The sequence below is a fragment of the Dendrobates tinctorius genome, unplaced genomic scaffold (assembly GCF_039654945.1).
Source record: "Dendrobates tinctorius isolate UK_male_01 unplaced genomic scaffold, ASM3965494v1 ptg000250l, whole genome shotgun sequence".
Lineage (NCBI taxonomy): Eukaryota > Metazoa > Chordata > Amphibia > Anura > Dendrobatidae > Dendrobates > Dendrobates tinctorius.
Genome location: NW_027361917.1, coordinates 46,600,158 through 46,618,254, shown reverse-complemented (window position 1 = coordinate 46,618,254; position 18,097 = coordinate 46,600,158). Strand labels below are relative to the sequence as shown.

Genomic DNA, 18,097 nt, shown 5'->3' with positions numbered 1-18,097 from the left:
TAGACCTCATGGCGTCTCTCCTCAAAAGGAAGGTACCACAATTCGTGTCCAGGTCTCGGGACCCCCTGGCAGGGGGCGCCGACGCTCTGGCCGTTTCTTGGTCACAGTTCGAGCTCCCCTACCTGTTCCCTCCCTTGCCTCTTCTTCCCAAGCTGTTGAAGAAAATCAAGGCAGAAGGGATTCCAGTCGTCCTCATCGCCCCGAATTGGCCCAGAAGGTCTTGCTTCGTGGACATTGTCAACCTTCTCGCGGACGCCCCCTGGAAGCTTCCCGACAGGGCAGATCTGCTGTCGCAAGGCCCGATTTGCCACCCCAATTCTCGGTCGCTCAATTTAACGGCGTGGCTGTTGAGACCGAGGTTTTGAAACGGGCAGGATTCTCTGATCGAGTGATTCATACCATGATCCGCGCCAGAAAGCCTTCCTCTTCCAAGATCTATTACCGTACTTGGAAAGCCTATTTCTCCTGGTGTGAGGCCAATGACATTGCGGCCATGGTTTTTTCGCTTCCTTCTGTTCTGGCGTTTCTTCAGACAGGGCTGGATGCGGGGCTTGCTCTCAGTTCCTAAAGGGTCAAGTTTCGGCACTGTCCATTTTATTTCAGAAGACGCTGGCCTCCCGGCCCCAGGTCAAAACCTTTCTTCAGGGTGTGGCTCACACGGTTCCTCCGTACCGAGCGCCCGTGGATCCTTGGGATCTTAATTTCGTTCTTGGGGTTCTGCAAGGTCCTCCTTTTGAACCTCTCAGGGATGTTTCCCTGCCCTCCTTTCTTGGAAGGTGGCCTTTCTGGTGGCCATTACTTCCATCCGACGGGTGTCGGAATTAGCGGCCCTTTCTTGCCGCTCTCCCTTCTTGGTACTTCATCAGGACAAGGTAGTTCTGCGGCCTCCGCCCTCTTTCCTTCCGAAGGTGGTATCTTCGTTTCACCTCAATGAGGACATTGTTCTGCCATCCTTCTGCCCGAGCCCAGCTCATCCTCGGGAGCGATCCTTGAACAAGCTGGACCTGGTCAGGGCATTGAGAGTCTATCTAGCCAGGACATCTTCCTTGCGGAAGTCAGACTCTCTGTTTATCATTCCAGACGGTGCAAGGAAAGGTCACCCAGCCTCAAAGGCCACTATTGCTCGCTGGATCAGATCGGCAATTTTGGAGGCATACCGGGTCAAGCATCGTGCAGCTCCTTCAGGGATCAGAGCGCACTCTACCCGGGCGGTGGGTGCCTCCTGGGCGGTGCGCCACAGAGCTTCCGCGCTGCAGCTTTGCAAAGCTGCAACGTGGTCTTCGGTTCACACTTTTGTGAAATTCTACAGGGTCCACACCTATGCTTCGGCGGACGCCAGCCTAGGTAGAAGGATTCTGCAGGCCGCGGTGGTGAGTCCACTGGCCTGATGGAAGTTTGTTTCCCACCCCAGGGACTGCTTTGGGACGTCCCATGGTCTCTGTGTCCCTCAATAAGGCGAACGAGAAAACAGGATTTTTTGGGTTGCTTACCGTAAAATCTGTTTCTCGGAGCCTTCATTGGGGGACACAGCACCCTCCCATGTTCTACAACTCCTGTTCTTATGTTTGTCGATTGGTTACAGTTGAGTTGTTCATTCTGTTTTCAATCTATTCCGTTACTTCTCCTACTGCTTTCTCACTAACTGAGGAATTTCCTGCCGGTCGGTGGGGTGTATACGGCGGAGGAGGAGCTAACTTTTTTGTGCATAGTGTCAGCCTCCTAGTGGCAGCAGCATACACCCATGGTCTCTGTGTCCCCCAATGAAGGCTCCGAGAAACAGATTTTACGGTAAGCAACCCAAAAAATCCTGTTTTTCTCACTGTAGCTGCTGCTCCTGGAAGCTGGCAACACAGAATTTAAATGCTATTTTCCTGCATATTAGCCCTATACCTGCAGGTAATGTAAATAAAGATTTTGGATGTAATAGGTCCCTTTAAGATTCGGCTTTTGCTTAAGTAATTTTTCTCTTACCAGGTGTACGGGTCATGGTTTTAGCAGCAATTAAAGAAATGAACACAAACAGAGGTGTGTCCGCAGTTGGCATTCTTAAATATGTAAGCTCCATGTACAGTTACCACATGCAGAGGAATCATCGACTGCTCAAAAAGACCTTGCATAGGCTGCTTTCCCAAAAGATAGTAGAACAAGTTAAAGGTCGTGGACTTCAAGGATCCTTTAAACTGGGGGTGAACTTTAAAGAGCAGATGACCCGAGATAAACCTTCAGTCCAAAAACTGGTGAGTGGTCATGAACCTGTATTTATGTTTGTTTTAAAGGTAATGAGGAATGTACTTGAATGAAACATGAGACAGATTTCACAAACTGTTGGTGTGTATAGGTTAGAGGTGTCCAACCTTATTAAAGGGAGTCTGTCAGCAGGTTTTTGCTATGTAATCTGATGGCAGAATGAGGTAGGAGCTGGGAAATTGATTTCAGCTATATGTCACTTATTAGGCTGTTTGCTGTTGTTTCAATACAATGAGTGTCTTAACAACAAGAAATTATCACCACCGGGACTGATGCCCACATGACTCCTGTTCCATCCATGCCCCCTGCACTGATTAGCAGATCCCTCTTAATAGACAATGTAAATAGAAAGCTGTGGTGTGGGCGAGGGTTGCTTTTTGAGCTCTTCTACATCCTACATGTAAAAACTCTGATTGCATCACAACTGCTTCAGCAATTAAGCTAAGTGATACACCGCTGTAATCAGGGTCTCTTACTCCATATTGCGCTGCTCTCAAATGAGGTAGCAAAACCCAGTGACTGATTCCATTGTCAAAAATACAAATTATGTCATAAAGTAAAATGCCACTTAGTCAATGTTTCTAGTGCAGGTTTTGTGCAGGTGAGCATATAAAAGTATAATCACCTGTCACAGTGATTCGGTAAGGTATTAATGATAATTATTATACACATTAATAAACTAGGAACATTCACGTTTTTGTTTTTGCTTTTGCAGAACACAAGATCTTCCAACAAGCTGCAAAGTGTTAGGACTCAACTCAGGGAAAACAGTGAAGACCTTTCTGAGACTGTTCCTGATCTAAACGTCTTGTCAAAGGATCATGACTACTGTGCAGTCAGCAAAGCCAGCATGCCGGAAAAAGAGCCACAGGGCTGTACTACAAATAATGGGATTCCCGAGCAGCTGGGTACCTCGCAAGATTCTCCTGTGACGGATGAGAAATCTACCAATGCTACTGATTTGGAGTTCATATCTCAGGAAATGGATCGCCATCACAGTCCGGTCTTCCCATTTAATACCTCCGATTACCGTTTTGAATGTATGTGTGGTAGTCTTAGGCATCCTGACCTCAAGGACCGGGTCCAGTGCTTGCAGTGCCATCTGTGGCAACACGCAGAGTGTGTAAACTATAAGAGGGAAAGTGTCCACACCGCACCTTTCTACTGCCCACATTGCCTTGTAGCAATGGATCCTGTTCCAACAGGAGCAACCTTGATCATTTCTCCTAGTTCCATCTGTCACCAGTGGGTTGATGAAATTAATCGTCATGTTCGCTCATCCTCCCTTCATGTCATGGTAAGAATATTGTTTCTTGGCTTTTATATTTGTGTTATTTTATGTGTTTTATGAAGAAGCAGAAAAGGTTTCGTAAAATAATAGTCTATGTTCACTCAGGGCCTAGCCAAACAAGTTAGCTGTGCATAGGAAGAAAAAAAGAGTTTTCTGCCCTAATTCATTATTTATGTTTTACATTTTTGTAAGTCACTTTTCTTTTTTTATCTTTTGGTATTAATTGCTGCTTTCTGCCCCAAATTCTTCAAAATGGTGCGCACAATTTAAGAATTTTTTGGGCAGAGTTGGAAATTATTCTTTTTTTGTCTTCAACATTTTTTGTGACAAAAATGTTGCAAATGATAAATTGGGCAAAAACAACTGGAACTCAACTGGAAGCTTTTGGACAAATTGAACATCAAGAGGAAGTCCGGGCTGCAGATGATATGACTTCCTTTACATATTTAATTTGTCCAAAGATGGGGACAGTGACGCCATCGCTGATTGTGCGCCGGGTCACATGTCACAACAACCGCACGAGAGCCCCGAGGAGAGCTAGTGTGGACACCACGGGAATGGCACTGGCAAGGGAAGTGAATATAGGCTTTATTTTATTGGGGCCAAGCGTGGGGTATGAGAAGCGGTTGTCCTAATAGTGGACAACCCCTTTGATAATCCATTCTAATTAAGTTTAGACTGATCCAGTTTTAGCTACTTTTCAGGTTAGAGCAGGACTAGGCATGTAAGAGATTGCAGTGATGGAGCATTAACATAAAACCAGTCCACATATAATAAAAATAATAGTAATAGCCTATTTTTTAAAATAGATTATTAATATCAGAATGGAGAGTAAGTGACTTTCCCCTGACACCTCCACTATCAGATAGTGATGGCTTTGGCTCTGGTTAGACCATCAATTCTCCATTTCCCGAAAACACAGTTAATAAATTGTAATATTACCTAGATAAACGTGCAAGATTGGTCCTTATGCTTATTTATACCACAATAACATATATTATACGATAATAAAAGGGGTTTTTTCACAGTTTCAGAAAACACTTTGTCCCCCTGCTGCAGTTTATTTTAAAAATCTTGCAGCATCGGACTATATTTTGAATTCTGGATATGTATTTTATTTTTTTTTTATTATTTGCTTGATGGCAGCTATGGACAATAATGTTTGCTTCTTGCATTTAGGTATATCAAGGTGTTAAGAAACATGGCTTCCTACAACCTCAGATGTTAGCAGAGCAGGATGTAGTCATAACCACTTATGATGTTCTGAGAACTGAGCTAAGTTATGTGGACATTCCTCACAGCAATAGCAAAGACGGGCGACGATTTCGGAGCCAAAAACGCTACATGGCAATACCAAGCCCTCTCGTTGCTGTGGAGTGGTGGCGGATTTGTCTCGATGAAGCACAAATGGTGGAATGCACCACAGCAAAGGTGAGTGTGGCAGTGGCGACAAGTGACAACCGCTAAATTTAACATTAGAAGTTAGGAAAGATTAAATGGTGAGTCTCAGAAAGGGCATTTGGACATCGTAAAACTTGGTACTTACCTTTTATAGCCAGGACAGTGCCTTAGCTGACCCTTCACATGTCTTGTCCGCATCAATGATGATACCACATCCTTTGGGTTCGATAAGCTGAATTCCTAGGAATATGCTGCTCATTATCCTGACTTTCATTCAAGAAGTGGTTGTGTTTAAGAGAACAGAATTAATAGGAAACATTTAAAAGGATTTTCCAGGCTAATGATACTGATGAGCCAAAATGCTACATGGCAACAGAGAGTCCACATTAAAGCACCACTCCATCGTTTTTTGTTTTTTATAGCAGTAGTGGCCTGCTGCTACTAATGTAAGGCCCAAGGCCATTGCATCTAATCTCTTACTGACCAGCCGCTGTCTTCATCTGTTTCCAGCACCACTTCGGATGGTGTCCTGCAGTTTACCTGCCAGATCGTTTAAAGTGTTTGCTGAAGCAATCCAGATGTCACTTTTCAATGGAGGTCTATGCGGGCCTCATTCTGGCTCTTATACACTTGCATTGAGAACTTGTGACCGTTACCTCCGACTTCCAGTCAGTAGGAGGTTAAGGTCACAAAATGGCGGCATTGGACTGGAGTGGTGCCAGAAAGCACTGAATGACAGGTGCTGAGCATAATATTAGGTACAGGGATCATATCTCAGTAGCACCACTCCAACACTGCAATAAAAAGAACTGCTGGAGTGGTGCTGTAAAATGGTCGATCAACTACTTGCAAGCCGATGGGCGGTTATTTAATTTCCTGTTTAGACAGGCGGCTCACACTTCTATGTACACAGAATGATTGTTAATATGATCATTTTGTGTACATAGTACTTTAGGACAGTGTGCTATAAAGAACCTTGATTTTTAAGCTTGTTAAAATTAGACTCTCACGATGAACGAATGGTTTGCTGGCCATGTTTAGACAGGCCTCTAATCGGGAAGCGATGTGTAGGGGCTGCTGCCAAAAACAGCTGATCAGCTCCTATTCTCTTGAATAAGATTCCAGCGATTTGTCGCCTACTGGGCTGCTTGCAGTAGTTATTATAAAATCATGGTTTTATCAGAACATGCTGCCATTTAGTCCAGCTTTGCCTCCACCACCGATTGACAGCTTTCTGCCTATACACAGTGCATACAGAAATCTGCCTATCAGTGGTGTGGGCAGGGTTATACAGAGCTCCACATTCAGAGAACTGTGGCAGATTAAGCAGGTTTTTAATAAAAACTGCAGCATTCAGTAAGTGATACATTGCTGGAATTGGGATCTCTGCCCTTACATTTTGCTGCTCTCAGATGGGGTAGAAAATATCTGGTGACAAGTTCTCTTTAATTAAATTCAACTTTTTTGCATTACTTTACATTTTTAATGGCTGCGACTGTTACTTTTTAATTATAAAATTGTTTTCAATATTTAAAGGGAACCTGTCACCTGTTTTGGTCGCTATAAGATGCGGCCACTGCCTTTCAGGGCTTATCTACAGTATTATATAATGCTGTAGATAAGCCCCTGGTCCAGTCTGAAAGATAAGAAAAATAAGTTTTATTATACTACCGGGGGGTGGTCCGGTCCGATGGGTGTCGCAGGTCTGGGTCCGGCGCCTCCCATCTTCTATCGATTCTGCCCTCCTGCTTGCTTCATTGCTCCCTATCTCTATCCTGTTGAGGGCAGAGCAAAGTACGCAGTGCGCAGGCGCTGGGCCTCTCTGATGTTTCCTGGCGCCTGCACACTGCAGTACTTTGCTCTGCCCTCAACAGGTCAGATAAGTATGCCTGCACAGGAGCGCGATGACGAGGAGTGATGAAGCAACAGGAAGGCAGCGTCGCAATAAGGTGGAAGGCGCTGGGCCCGGCCTGCGATGCCGATCGGACCGGACCGCCCCCCTGGGTGAGTATTTTTCTTATCTTTCAGGTTGGATCCAGGTCTTATCTGCAGGATTATAGAATGCTGTAGATAAGCCCTGAAAGGCAGTACCACATCTCATAGCGGCCAAAACAGGTGACAGGTTCCCTTTTAAACATTGTTGTACAACACATGTGAGCGTTACTGCAAAGATAATGTCGGGACAAATTAGGGTTTTTGTTTTATGCAAAATATAAAATTTACTAAGAGCGGAATCATTTGCCAAATGGATTCGGAGCATGCTGGGATATAAACCACAAAAAAACTTTTTGTGTGTGTGTGTGTGTGTGTGTGGGGGGGGGGGGGGGGTTGCTGGATAAGGTGATGGGCCGAAAATTGTTTAATTACCGTAATGTTCTGAGACTGGACTTTGTTTCTTTTATTTTGCAGGCTGCTGAAATGGCTTTGCGATTAACAGGGGTGAATAGGTGGTGCGTGAGTGGGACACCAGTACAGAGGGGCTTAGAAGGTAACGTTACAAGTCTCAATCTGAATATATCTGATATTGAGGCCACGACATCATTATGTTACAGGCAGGATTATGAAAGGTTAAACTGAATATTATGTTTTCTTGTCTGAGGCAGTATGTCTTGTTATTTCAGCCTTAGTCAGTGGGTTGCTGATACAAATTTGGAGCTTTTATGGCAGTCGAGGGCCAATAGACTATAGTGCATACGTTTCTATCCAGAACAAGGTAATGGAACAAATATATGAAAATTCAGCACATGAATGAGGCTTACACACGCAAATCCCAGTCTCACTGCGGGTCTATCATAATCTTTAATCCCTTTAATGTTGTCAGTTTGGGTAATTAGGCCTGGGGCCATGATGGGACTGTAGATGGTGCCAAATGATCCTCTAAAACCAGTCTGAACATGAAATGTAAGTTCTTAGCTCAGGTCAGATCTGTATTTTTTCCATTGTGATTTGCCATGCAGATTTATTTGGACTAGTGCTATTTCTTGGAGTGGACCCTTACTGGGTGAAACACTGGTGGGACCAGCTACTCTACAGACCATACTGCAGGATGAATCCTCTTCCATTATATCGCCTTATTGCCAAAGTTATGTGGAGGTCCGCCAAAAAAGACGTTCTTGATCAGGTATATCTTGGATTGTTGTGGATGTGCCTTATTTTCTGTATATGTTGCTCATTACATGAAGGAGATAAAATTCATTAAAGACACAAAATAAAGTTTCTTGCTGTTTCTGAGTTCTCTTTTAAATGATTTTATTTTGAAGTATTAAAGGAGGTTTATTATTGAGGAACCATTCCTTATATAGGATTGGTGAGGCAGTTGACACCCTAGCAATCACCTACTGTCACATCCAGCTGCAGCCTACGTACACAGAGTGGGATATTGCCGTCACAGGGGACAGCATTAAAGCCTAGAGCTTATAAAGGGGTTGTCCACTACTAAGGCAACCTCTTCTCAATCTGAATGTTTTCCCCTGTTAAAATAAAAACACTTACCGTATATACTTGTGTATAAGCTGAGTTTTTCAGCCCCTTTTTTGGGCTGAAAAAGACCCTCTCGGCTTATACACGAGTAATACACCTGAAAGCCAGCGAGGGAGGGGGAGCAGGAGACATGATACTCAATCCTCCTGGTGTCTGCATATCCGGCTCTGCTACATCTCAGTCCCGGCATCTGTATCTCCCTTCCTGTCTTCTTCCTGTGCGGTCACATGGTACCGCTCATTAAAGTCATGAATATGGATGTGTCTCCACTCTCATAGGGGTGGACCCGCATATTAATGACTTTAATGAGCGGTACTATGTGACCGCACAGGAAGAAGACAGGAAGGGAGATACAGACGCCAGGACTGAGATGTAGCAGAGCCGGATATGCAGACACCAGGAGGGTGAGTAGCACTGGGGGAGGGTGAGCCAGCCATGCCATAAGGAGAGGTGGGTATGTCATTTTTTTTTTTTTTTTTAAATCGCAGCAGCACATTATTATATGGGGCATATATGGAGCATGTTATGGGCCACCAATAACCTTTGTGCAGCATTATATGGGGCATATATACAGTGGGGAAAAAAAGTATTTAGTCAGTCAGCAATAGTGCAAGTTCCACCACTTAAAAAGATGAGAGGCGTCTGTAATTTACATCATAGGTAGACCTCAACTATGGGAGACAAACTGAGGAAAAAAAAATCCAGAAAATCACATTGTCTGTTTTTTTTTTCATTTTATTTGCATATTATGGTGGAAAATAAGTATTTGGTCAGAAACAAGCAATCAAGATTTCTGGCTCTCACAGACCTGTAACTTCTTCTTTAAGAGTCTCCTCTTTCCTCCACTCATCACCTGTAGTAATGGCACCTGTTTAAACTTGTTATCAGTATAAAAAGACACCTGTGCACACCCTCAAACAGTCTGACTCCAAACTCCACTATGGTGCACCAGGCTGGGAAGACTGAATCTGCAATAGCCAACCAGCTTGGAGTGAAGAAATCAACTGTGGGAGCAATAATTAGAAAATGGAAGACATACAAGACCACTGATAATCTCCCTCGATCTGGTGCTCCACGCAAAATCCCACCCCGTGGGGTCAGAATGATCACAAGAACGGTGAGCAAAAATCCCAGAAACACGCGGGGGGACCTAGTGAATGAACTGCAGAGAGCTGGGACCAATGTAACAAGGCCTACCATAAGTAACACACTACGCCACCATGGACTCAGATCCTGCAGTGCCAGACGTGTCCCACTGCTTAAGCCTGTACATGTCCGGGCCCGTCTGAAGTTTGCTAGAGAGCATTTGGATGATCCAGAGGAGTTTTGGGAGAATGTCCTATGGTCTGATGAAACCAAACTGGAACTGTTTGGTAGAAACACAACTTGTCGTGTTTGGAGGAAAAAGAATACTGAGTTGCATCCATCAAACACCATACCTACTGTAAAGCATGGTGGTAGAAACATCATGCTTTGGGGCTGTTTCTCTGCAAAGGGGCCAGGACGACTGATCCGGGTACATGAAAGAATGAATGGGGCCATGTATCGTGAGATTTTGAGTGCAAACCTCCTTCCATCAGCAAGGGCATTGAAGATGAAACGTGGCTGGGTCTTTCAACATGACAATGATCCAAAGCACACCGCCAGGGCAACGAAGGAGTGGCTTCGTAAGAAGCATTTCAAGGTCCTGGAGTGGCCTAGCCAGTCTCCAGATCTCAACCCTATAGAAAACCTTTGGAGGGAGTTGAAAGTCCGTGTTGCCAAGCGAAAAGCCAAAAACATCACTGCTCTAGAGGAGATCTGCATGGAGGAATGGGCCAACATACCAACAACAGTGTGTGGCAACCTTGTGAAGACTTACAGAAAACGTTTGACCTCTGTCATTGCCAACAAAGGATATATCACAAAGTATTGAGATGAAATTTTGTTTCTGACCAAATACTTATTTTCCACCATAATATGCAAATAAAATGAAAAAAAAACAGACAATGTGATTTTCTGGATTTTTTTTTTCTCAGTTTGTCTCCCATAGTTGAGGTCTACCTATGATGTAAATTACAGACGCCTCTCATCTTTTTAAGTGGTGGAACTTGCACTATTGCTGACTGACTAAATACTTTTTTTCCCCACTGTATTAATATGGAGCATGTTATGGGCCACCAATAACCTTTGTGCAGCATTATATGGGGCATAAATTAATATGGAGCATGTTATGGGCCACCATTAACCTTTTGTGCAGCATTATTATATGGGGCATATATTAATATGGAGCATGTTATTGGCCACCAATAACCTTTGTGCAGCATTATATGGGGCATATATTAATATGGAGCATGTTGCATTTCACACCCTCGGCTTATACTTGAGTCAATAAGTTTTCCCAGTTTTTTGTGGCAAAATTAGGGGGGGTCGGCTTATACTCGGGTTGGCTTAGGCCGGTTTCACATTTGCGCTTTATAGCGCAGCGACGGCCTGCGCACGGCCGCCGCTAAACCCCGCCCCCTCCCGGCTCCCTGCCAGCCCCATCCGGTCATCGCCGCCTACTAACGCACATGGACGCTTGCGATCTGCGCACCCTATCTTTAGCATAGGGTGCGCAGATCGTGCGCTGGCTGTGCGCTAGCAGGATATTGCCGTGCTCTGCGCACTTTTGAAGGTGCGCCGTGCGCGCCGAAATGCAACATGCTGCGTTCGGCGCACACGGGCGCACCTTCAAAAGTGCACAGCGCACGGCAAAATCCTTCTAGCGCACGGCCAGCGCACAATCTGCGCACCCTATGCTAAAGATAGGGTGTGCAGATCGCAAGCGTCCATGTGCGCTAGTAGGCGGCGATGACCGGATGGGGCGGGCAGGGAGTCGGGAGGGGGCGGGGCTTAGCGGCGGCCGTGCGCAGGCCGTCGCTGCGCTATAAAGCGCAAATGTGAAACCGGCCTTATACACGAGTATACACGGTATATTCCCTACCGATTCCGGTGCTATTCCAGCGGTGTCGGCACTCGCGTTCCCAGGGCTCATTGTAAGGTTGTTAGTCATGTGAGCCCTGCGTCAAATCAACGCTGGCTTCACTGTCCCCGACTTCGGATATATCAAACATTAACAGGAATCCATGTCTGTGGCTGCTCTCTGACTTTGTCTTGATGTTCGATTTGTTGAGCGATCGGGACAATGATGCCAGCGCTGATAGGGCACCGGGCTCACCTGACATAACAATGTGATGAAGAGAAAATGAATGGCAATAAGGCAATAAATCCAGACGCCTGTGGATAAAGATTATATGCGGTTGATAACTAGCGGTCTTTTAGCTATGGGTATATGGTGCTCCGCATCGGAAAAATACATCTTGTGAACATCAAAAAGAAGAAAAGAGATGTGGCACTCACCCGTTAGCTGTAAACAAAGTCCTTTATTCAACATTCATCGGTGTCAGATAAGGTTCAAGGGACGAGCAGGTAAAAGAGGCATGCGGGGAAAGAACGGACGATGGCTGTTTCTCGTACTCAATGCTTCCACACACCTGGACCCGTGGAAGTGTTGGGTACGCGAAGCGGCCGTTGAGTACCATTATTCCCTACAGGAAATGGAAACCGCAGTGCAGATGCTGCGGAACTTTCCGCGCGGATTTTCTGCAGTTTCTAAACCGCAGAAAGAATTGACATGTCAATTGTTTCTGCGGATTCCGCAGCGGTTTACCATCTGCTCCATTGTGGAGATGGTAAAACCGCAGGCTAATCCGCAGATAAACCGCAGATCTTTTGACTTGCGGATTTATCTGTGGATTTTGAAAATCCGCGCGGATCAATCCACAGCAGATTCTGCAGCGTGTGCGCACAGCCTCACAGCTAACGGGTGAGTGCCGCATCTCGTTTCTTCTTTTTGATGATGACAATGTGATGTGATGAGGCAAATCACCGGGGCCAGATGGCATCCCAATAGAGGTCCATTCTAAATATTCAGAATGACTGAGTGAATCTGTCCTGGACATGTTGCAAACTCCTTTTGAGTCAGGCTCTCTCCTAATGCCACTATAGTAGTGCCTTTTAAAATCAGGTAACAATTCATTAAATTGCGGATCATATAGACCCGTTTCACTACTTTAATGTTGACTACAAAATATTGGCAAACCAACTTAATAAAATCATTCACAGCGTAAGACACTCAGGTCACTCTGACCAATCTCGGGTCTATTCCCAGTAAAATCACTGCAGATAAACATAAGACGAACTCAGATAATTACTCAGGTGGGAGTACCTGTTAATGAAAATTGGGTGCTGTCATCAATGGATGCAGCCAAGTTTTTGACTCTGTAAAATGGCCATACCTAAATGAAGTCTTGCAAAGTTTCGATCTGGGTCCGAATTTGATTAAGTGCATTAACCTAATTTACAAGACCCCAAGAGCTAATGTACTTCTCAATGGTCAACACTCTCCCTATTTTAAATTATGAAGGGGCACCTTTTTCGGAAGCGGACTAGGGTTCATTTTCAGTTTAAAGTGTATTTAATTCGATTTGTTTCCTTACAGATTCAAATCCCAGAACAAACAGAAGACGTTCACTGGCTTCACTTTTCTCCAGTGGAGAGACATTTCTATCACAGGCAGCATGAAGTTTGTTGTCAGGATGCTCTAGCAAAGTTACGGAAAATCTCCGATTGGTCTCTCAAGCTTAGTAGCTTAGACAGACGGACTGTATCCTCCATCCTATATCCTCTATTGAGGCTAAGGCAGGCTTGTTGTCACCCGCAGGCTGTGCGTGGGGAATTCTTACCATTGCAGAAGAGGTAAATTGCTTAGTTCTTCTCTTGTTATCCATCATGAAGCCATTGTATACCATATGACTCTGATATTTGTACTCCATTCCTGCTCTGTACTTCTGATTGTTGTCTAGGGAGCATGATCACTCAATGGGAAATATTCCCTAATTAGGGGCACTAAGTTCAGAAACCTTTTAGTTTAGTTTACGTTTAAACCAAAATTTTGATTAAATATTTGAATCATGGTGTTTTATGTAACCCTATTCCCCTGTCTGCCTCTTTTCGGGGAAGCTGCATCCCCTTGTCAGAGAAGGCAGTGAAAGTTTTTTAAATCACATAATAAAGAAAGACAGGGTTTTTTTTTTTTTTTTTGCACAAATTGCACCAAACTTCTAGTAAAACTTCCGTAGAATAATGAAGGTATTTCTGCAGTTAACAGTTTTATTTAGAGCTCATTCACGTATTTTAATCAGCCATATGGTATCCATTTTAAAACAACCAGCATCCTGAAGCTAGGGATTTTGCCCAATGTTGGTTGCATACATGCAGGTGGTATGATCCCAACAGTGTGCACAATCAGGACTGATTCCAAGGCATCCGTCCATCATAAAGACCCACTTGAAAAGATGTATACTGCATGGTTAAGTGGCCGGTCTATCTGATGTGATTTCCTCTAGAGTGCTAGTATTCAAGCACATATGTGCCAGACAGGCAGAAAGAACATGCATACATATGATGATCATGTAGGCTAGGTGCACAGATGCTGTTGTGCACCTAGCCTAACCCATAGGGTTTCATGGAATACTTTTTTAAAACCTAACCGTTCAACTCAGAGTATGTCTTATTCTCATCCATTTTTGAAGTTCAGATCCTAAAGAGTATCACCAAATTTTTCATGTTGATCTGGACATAATAGCAGTTGCTGAGCAGAAGAAAACTTGTTTATTTTTTTTTAAGGGGGTTGGTTTTTTTTTATTTTTCATTTTTATTATGCCTCTTCGTTGTGGAGATATTAGCAATGAAAATACCGTATTTGGCACCTAATGAGTTACCTCCTTTTAAAGTGCCTTTCACACATAGCGAGATCGCTAGCGATTATCGCTAAAGCGTCACTGATTTTGTGACGCAACAGCGATATCGCTAGCGATCTCGCTTTGTGTGACACGTACCTGCGACCGGTGGCGCCGACTAGAGATGCATGGACGCAGGCGGAAGTCGTCATCCTCACTGCAGTGTGACAGGTAAGGGCGACCGCCAACGGATCGCTTATCACTGCTGCGTCGCTGGTGAGATCTGCCTGTTTGGCAGCTCACTAGCGACCATTTAGCGATGCACCAGCGATCCTGACCAGGTCTTATCGTTGTCAGGATCGCTGGTAAATCGCTAAATGTAACGGGACCCTAAGTCCTAGTGGATGTTACCAGATAGTTTTCACTGTGGGCGTGTTCTTCTCTCCCCTGTATGATACTGATCAATCATAAGCAGACAGCAATTCACTGGAAAAAGAACATGCCCTTACAATAGCTTAGTGCAGGTTTTTCAGTGAGTGAAAGTTAACTCATGACAGTGGGTACGGAAATTATTCAGACCCCTTTAAATTTTTCACTCTTTGTTTCATTGCAGCCATTCGGTAAATTCAAAAAAGTTCATTTTTTTTCTCATTAATGTATACTCTGCACCCCATCTTGACTGAAAAAAGACAAATATAGAAATTTTTGCAAATTTATTAAAAAAGAAAAACTGAAATATCACATGGTCATAAATACTCAGACCCTTTGCTCAGTATTGAATAGAATCACCCTTTTGAGCTAGTACAGCCATGAGTCATCTTGGGAATGATGCAACAAGTTTTTCAGACCTGAAATTGGGGATCCTCTACCATTCTTCTTTGCAGATCCTCTCCAGTTCCGTCAGGTTGGATGGTGAACGTTGGTGGACAGCCATTTTCAGGTCTCTCCAGAGATACTCAATTGGGTTTAGGTCAGGTCTCTGGCTTTGCCAGTCATGAATGAGTTGTTCTGAAGCCACTCCTTTGTTATTTTAGTTGAGTGCTTAGGCTTATTGTCTTGTTGAAAGGCGAACCTTAGGCCAAGTCTGAGATCCAGAGCACTCTGGAAGAGGTTTTCATGCAGGATATCGCCGTACTTGGCCGCTTTCATGCTTCCTTCAATTGTAACCAGTCGTCCTTTCCCTGCAGCTGAAAAACATGCCCATAGCATGATGCTGCCACCACCATGTTTCACTGTTGGGATTGTATTGGGCAGGTAATGAGCAGTGCCTGGTTTTCTCTACACATACCACTTAGAATTATCACCAAAAAGTTCTATCTTCGTCTCATCAGACCAGAGAATCTTATTTCTCATAGTCTGGGAGTCCTTCATATGTCTGCTGCCAGGCTGTAGGACTACTTGCGCTGAAGATGTAGGTCCCGCAGGGAGAGTGCCACCACCCGGATCCAAAAGCCGGAAAAAAGGCGACCTCAAGAAGAATGACAGGGACTGAGAGGGCAAAAGCGTGCGCTGCAGGGATGCACACTGAAAAAGCCCGCTCTGAGACTGGAAGAGGGGGGCGGAGCCAAGCGCCAGGTCCAGGAGGAGAAACATGGAGCTGGCTCCAAGCAGAGAGATGAAGCCGAGGGGGGGCGGAGCTAGCAGGCTGGAAGGAAGCATCAAGCAACGGACGGGAGAAAAGACCGCAGCAAGTTCAGGGAAGAAGGGGGGCAGAGACATCTCAGCCACTAGGCCCAAGAAGCCGGGACCTAAATTAGAGCTGGTGACCGCTGGAGCGTCGGGGAGCGGCCCGGAGGTCGCAAAAAATGCTGCAAAAGGTAACCCTGGTGCCCCAATACACCTGAAATAAAAGGAAAAAAGTAGCCCTCTTTTCTATTCCATCTTCCTCTTTCCATCTTCTATTTACTTGTATCTTCTGGAAGGGACCTGGGGAATAAAGAGAGAAGTACATCCCCATCCAGGTACAATCCGACGTCCGAAATTCTGATGTGGGACGTCCACGCCTCCTCAAACCAATAGGCTCTGGTGGGCGATTGGGTGGGAGACGGGGGGCCAGGACCGGATCCGGATAACCTAAACACGCTTCTGTGTTAGGGGTTGGGGTCCTGCCGGCCAGACGAATGAGGATACAGGGTGGCAGTACACACCATACTCATAGTCTCTTCATGGGAGTACAATAGTGACGGTTCACACTGTATCCCTCCCGAGGAAGATCTGAAAAGAAACTACACACACAGAGGTAGATATGGGTCTAATGAAAGACCTGTGTCCACATCCTAGTGCCGGCCGGTGGGGTGTACACTGTGGAGGAGATAACTTTTTTTTCTGCATAGTGTCAGGCTCGTAATGGCAGCAGAACACACCCAGCACACACCCATGGTTTCCTGTGTCCCCCAATGAAGGCTCTGAGAAACAGATTTTATGGTAAGCAACCAAAAATCCTGTTTTCTTCTGCTATGCAGCAACTAGTACATTGTGTGCCCAGTTCAACACGAAACATTTGGTGAAAGGTCCTCTTTAAAAACTGTTTGGCACAAGGAATATTATCTTTTTTTAACTAATCCATTTCTGCTTCTGACAAAACAGTTACAGGTGTGAATGTGCTTCACTCTTTCTCTACTCTTGCTTTCCATTACAGCACAATGACAATGGAAGAACTGCTGACATCTCTCCAGAAAAAATGTCGAACAGAGTGTGAAGAGGCTCATCGCCAGCTTGTCTGTGCTCTTAATGGTTTGGCTGGAATCCACATCATTAAAGGTGATATATTGGATCGACCTTCTGTTTGTCATGCCTGCTCCTAAGAACATTGTGTTCATTAAAGGGACAGCACTGTTTTCTGTTAATTACTCACTTAAAGTGGTTCTCCAGGTGAAGCAAGTTATCACATATCCACGGGTTATGTAACAACTAGATGATTGGTGTTTATCCCAGTGATGTGACCAGCACCCATTGGCAGATCGGGGAACTTATTTTCCTGACAGGGAACTTTTTAACCTGCTATAAGATGGTACATTAGACTCCTCCATACCTTTCTTTATAGGTTTGCCGGAAGAAGCTGATCATAGTGTCTGGCAGCCTCTTAGCGAATGGATAGAGCACAGGTCACTGTTCTGCTGATGGGTGCAGGCTTGAGGGGTTAAACCATCGATCAACAAGTTATCGCCTATTCTGTGGATAGTTTACTTGATTTAGCAGGATAACCGCTTTAATATTTTGAAAGTTCTAAGAATTGTATGTGCTTAACCCCTTATCGACTTATGACATAGTTATGTCATATGCCGGCTCCCTAAATTTACTTTCTGAAACTGCATCTTTGCCAGCAGATGATAACTGTCTTATTCAGCCATCATTTGCCCCTGATTGCCGCCTGTGGAACAGCTCTCTGACCGTGGCTTTAACTTGTTAAAAGCTGCTGTAAATCAGTGCGATCTCAGGGCGCCAATTGGTTGCCATGACAGCTGGAGGTCTGCTCAAGACCCTCGTGCCTGTCATGTTGATACTGCTGTGAAAGCCAGCCTGTGGTGACCATTCATTGGAGACTGTGATTTTTGCTATATACAGCAAATCTGCTGAATTGCTGTATATAGCACAAGTGATTTGATGATTGCAGGTTAAAGGGAATCTGTCACCCCTTTTTTGAGATATCATATAAGGATATAATTCAATTGTGTGTCACATAAGGATTCTCTTAGTACTTTTGCTTCCCCCTGACCCCGCACCTTTCATGCATAAATAGCTTTTTTATATCGGTTCAGATGTATGTAAACTGCCGCAGTCCGGTCCAATGGGCGGTGCTTATTCACCTGCTCCCCCCCTCCCTGTCTTGCTATACACAAGAAGAAATGTGTAGAGCAAGACAGGGAGGGGGGAGCAGGTGAATAAGCCCCGCCCAGTGGACCAGACAGTGGCAGTT

At 44.8% G+C, this 18,097-nt stretch overlaps 1 protein-coding gene across 2 annotated transcripts in view; it reads left to right on the top strand.

Annotated features, from left to right (window-relative positions):
- The window catches only part of SHPRH (SNF2 histone linker PHD RING helicase), a 217,747-nt gene that overhangs the window by 66,146 nt on the left and 133,504 nt on the right, over positions 1–18,097 (top strand). For both annotated transcript variants that reach the window (XM_073557668.1, XM_073557669.1), the window contains exons 8-14: positions 1,975–2,237; positions 2,963–3,544; positions 4,718–4,969; positions 7,349–7,427; positions 7,897–8,060; positions 12,942–13,198; positions 16,820–16,941. In XM_073557668.1, the coding sequence (XP_073413769.1) occupies positions 1,975–2,237; positions 2,963–3,544; positions 4,718–4,969; positions 7,349–7,427; positions 7,897–8,060; positions 12,942–13,198; positions 16,820–16,941 (1,719 nt within the window). The remainder of the gene's footprint in view (positions 1–1,974; positions 2,238–2,962; positions 3,545–4,717; positions 4,970–7,348; positions 7,428–7,896; positions 8,061–12,941; positions 13,199–16,819; positions 16,942–18,097) is intronic.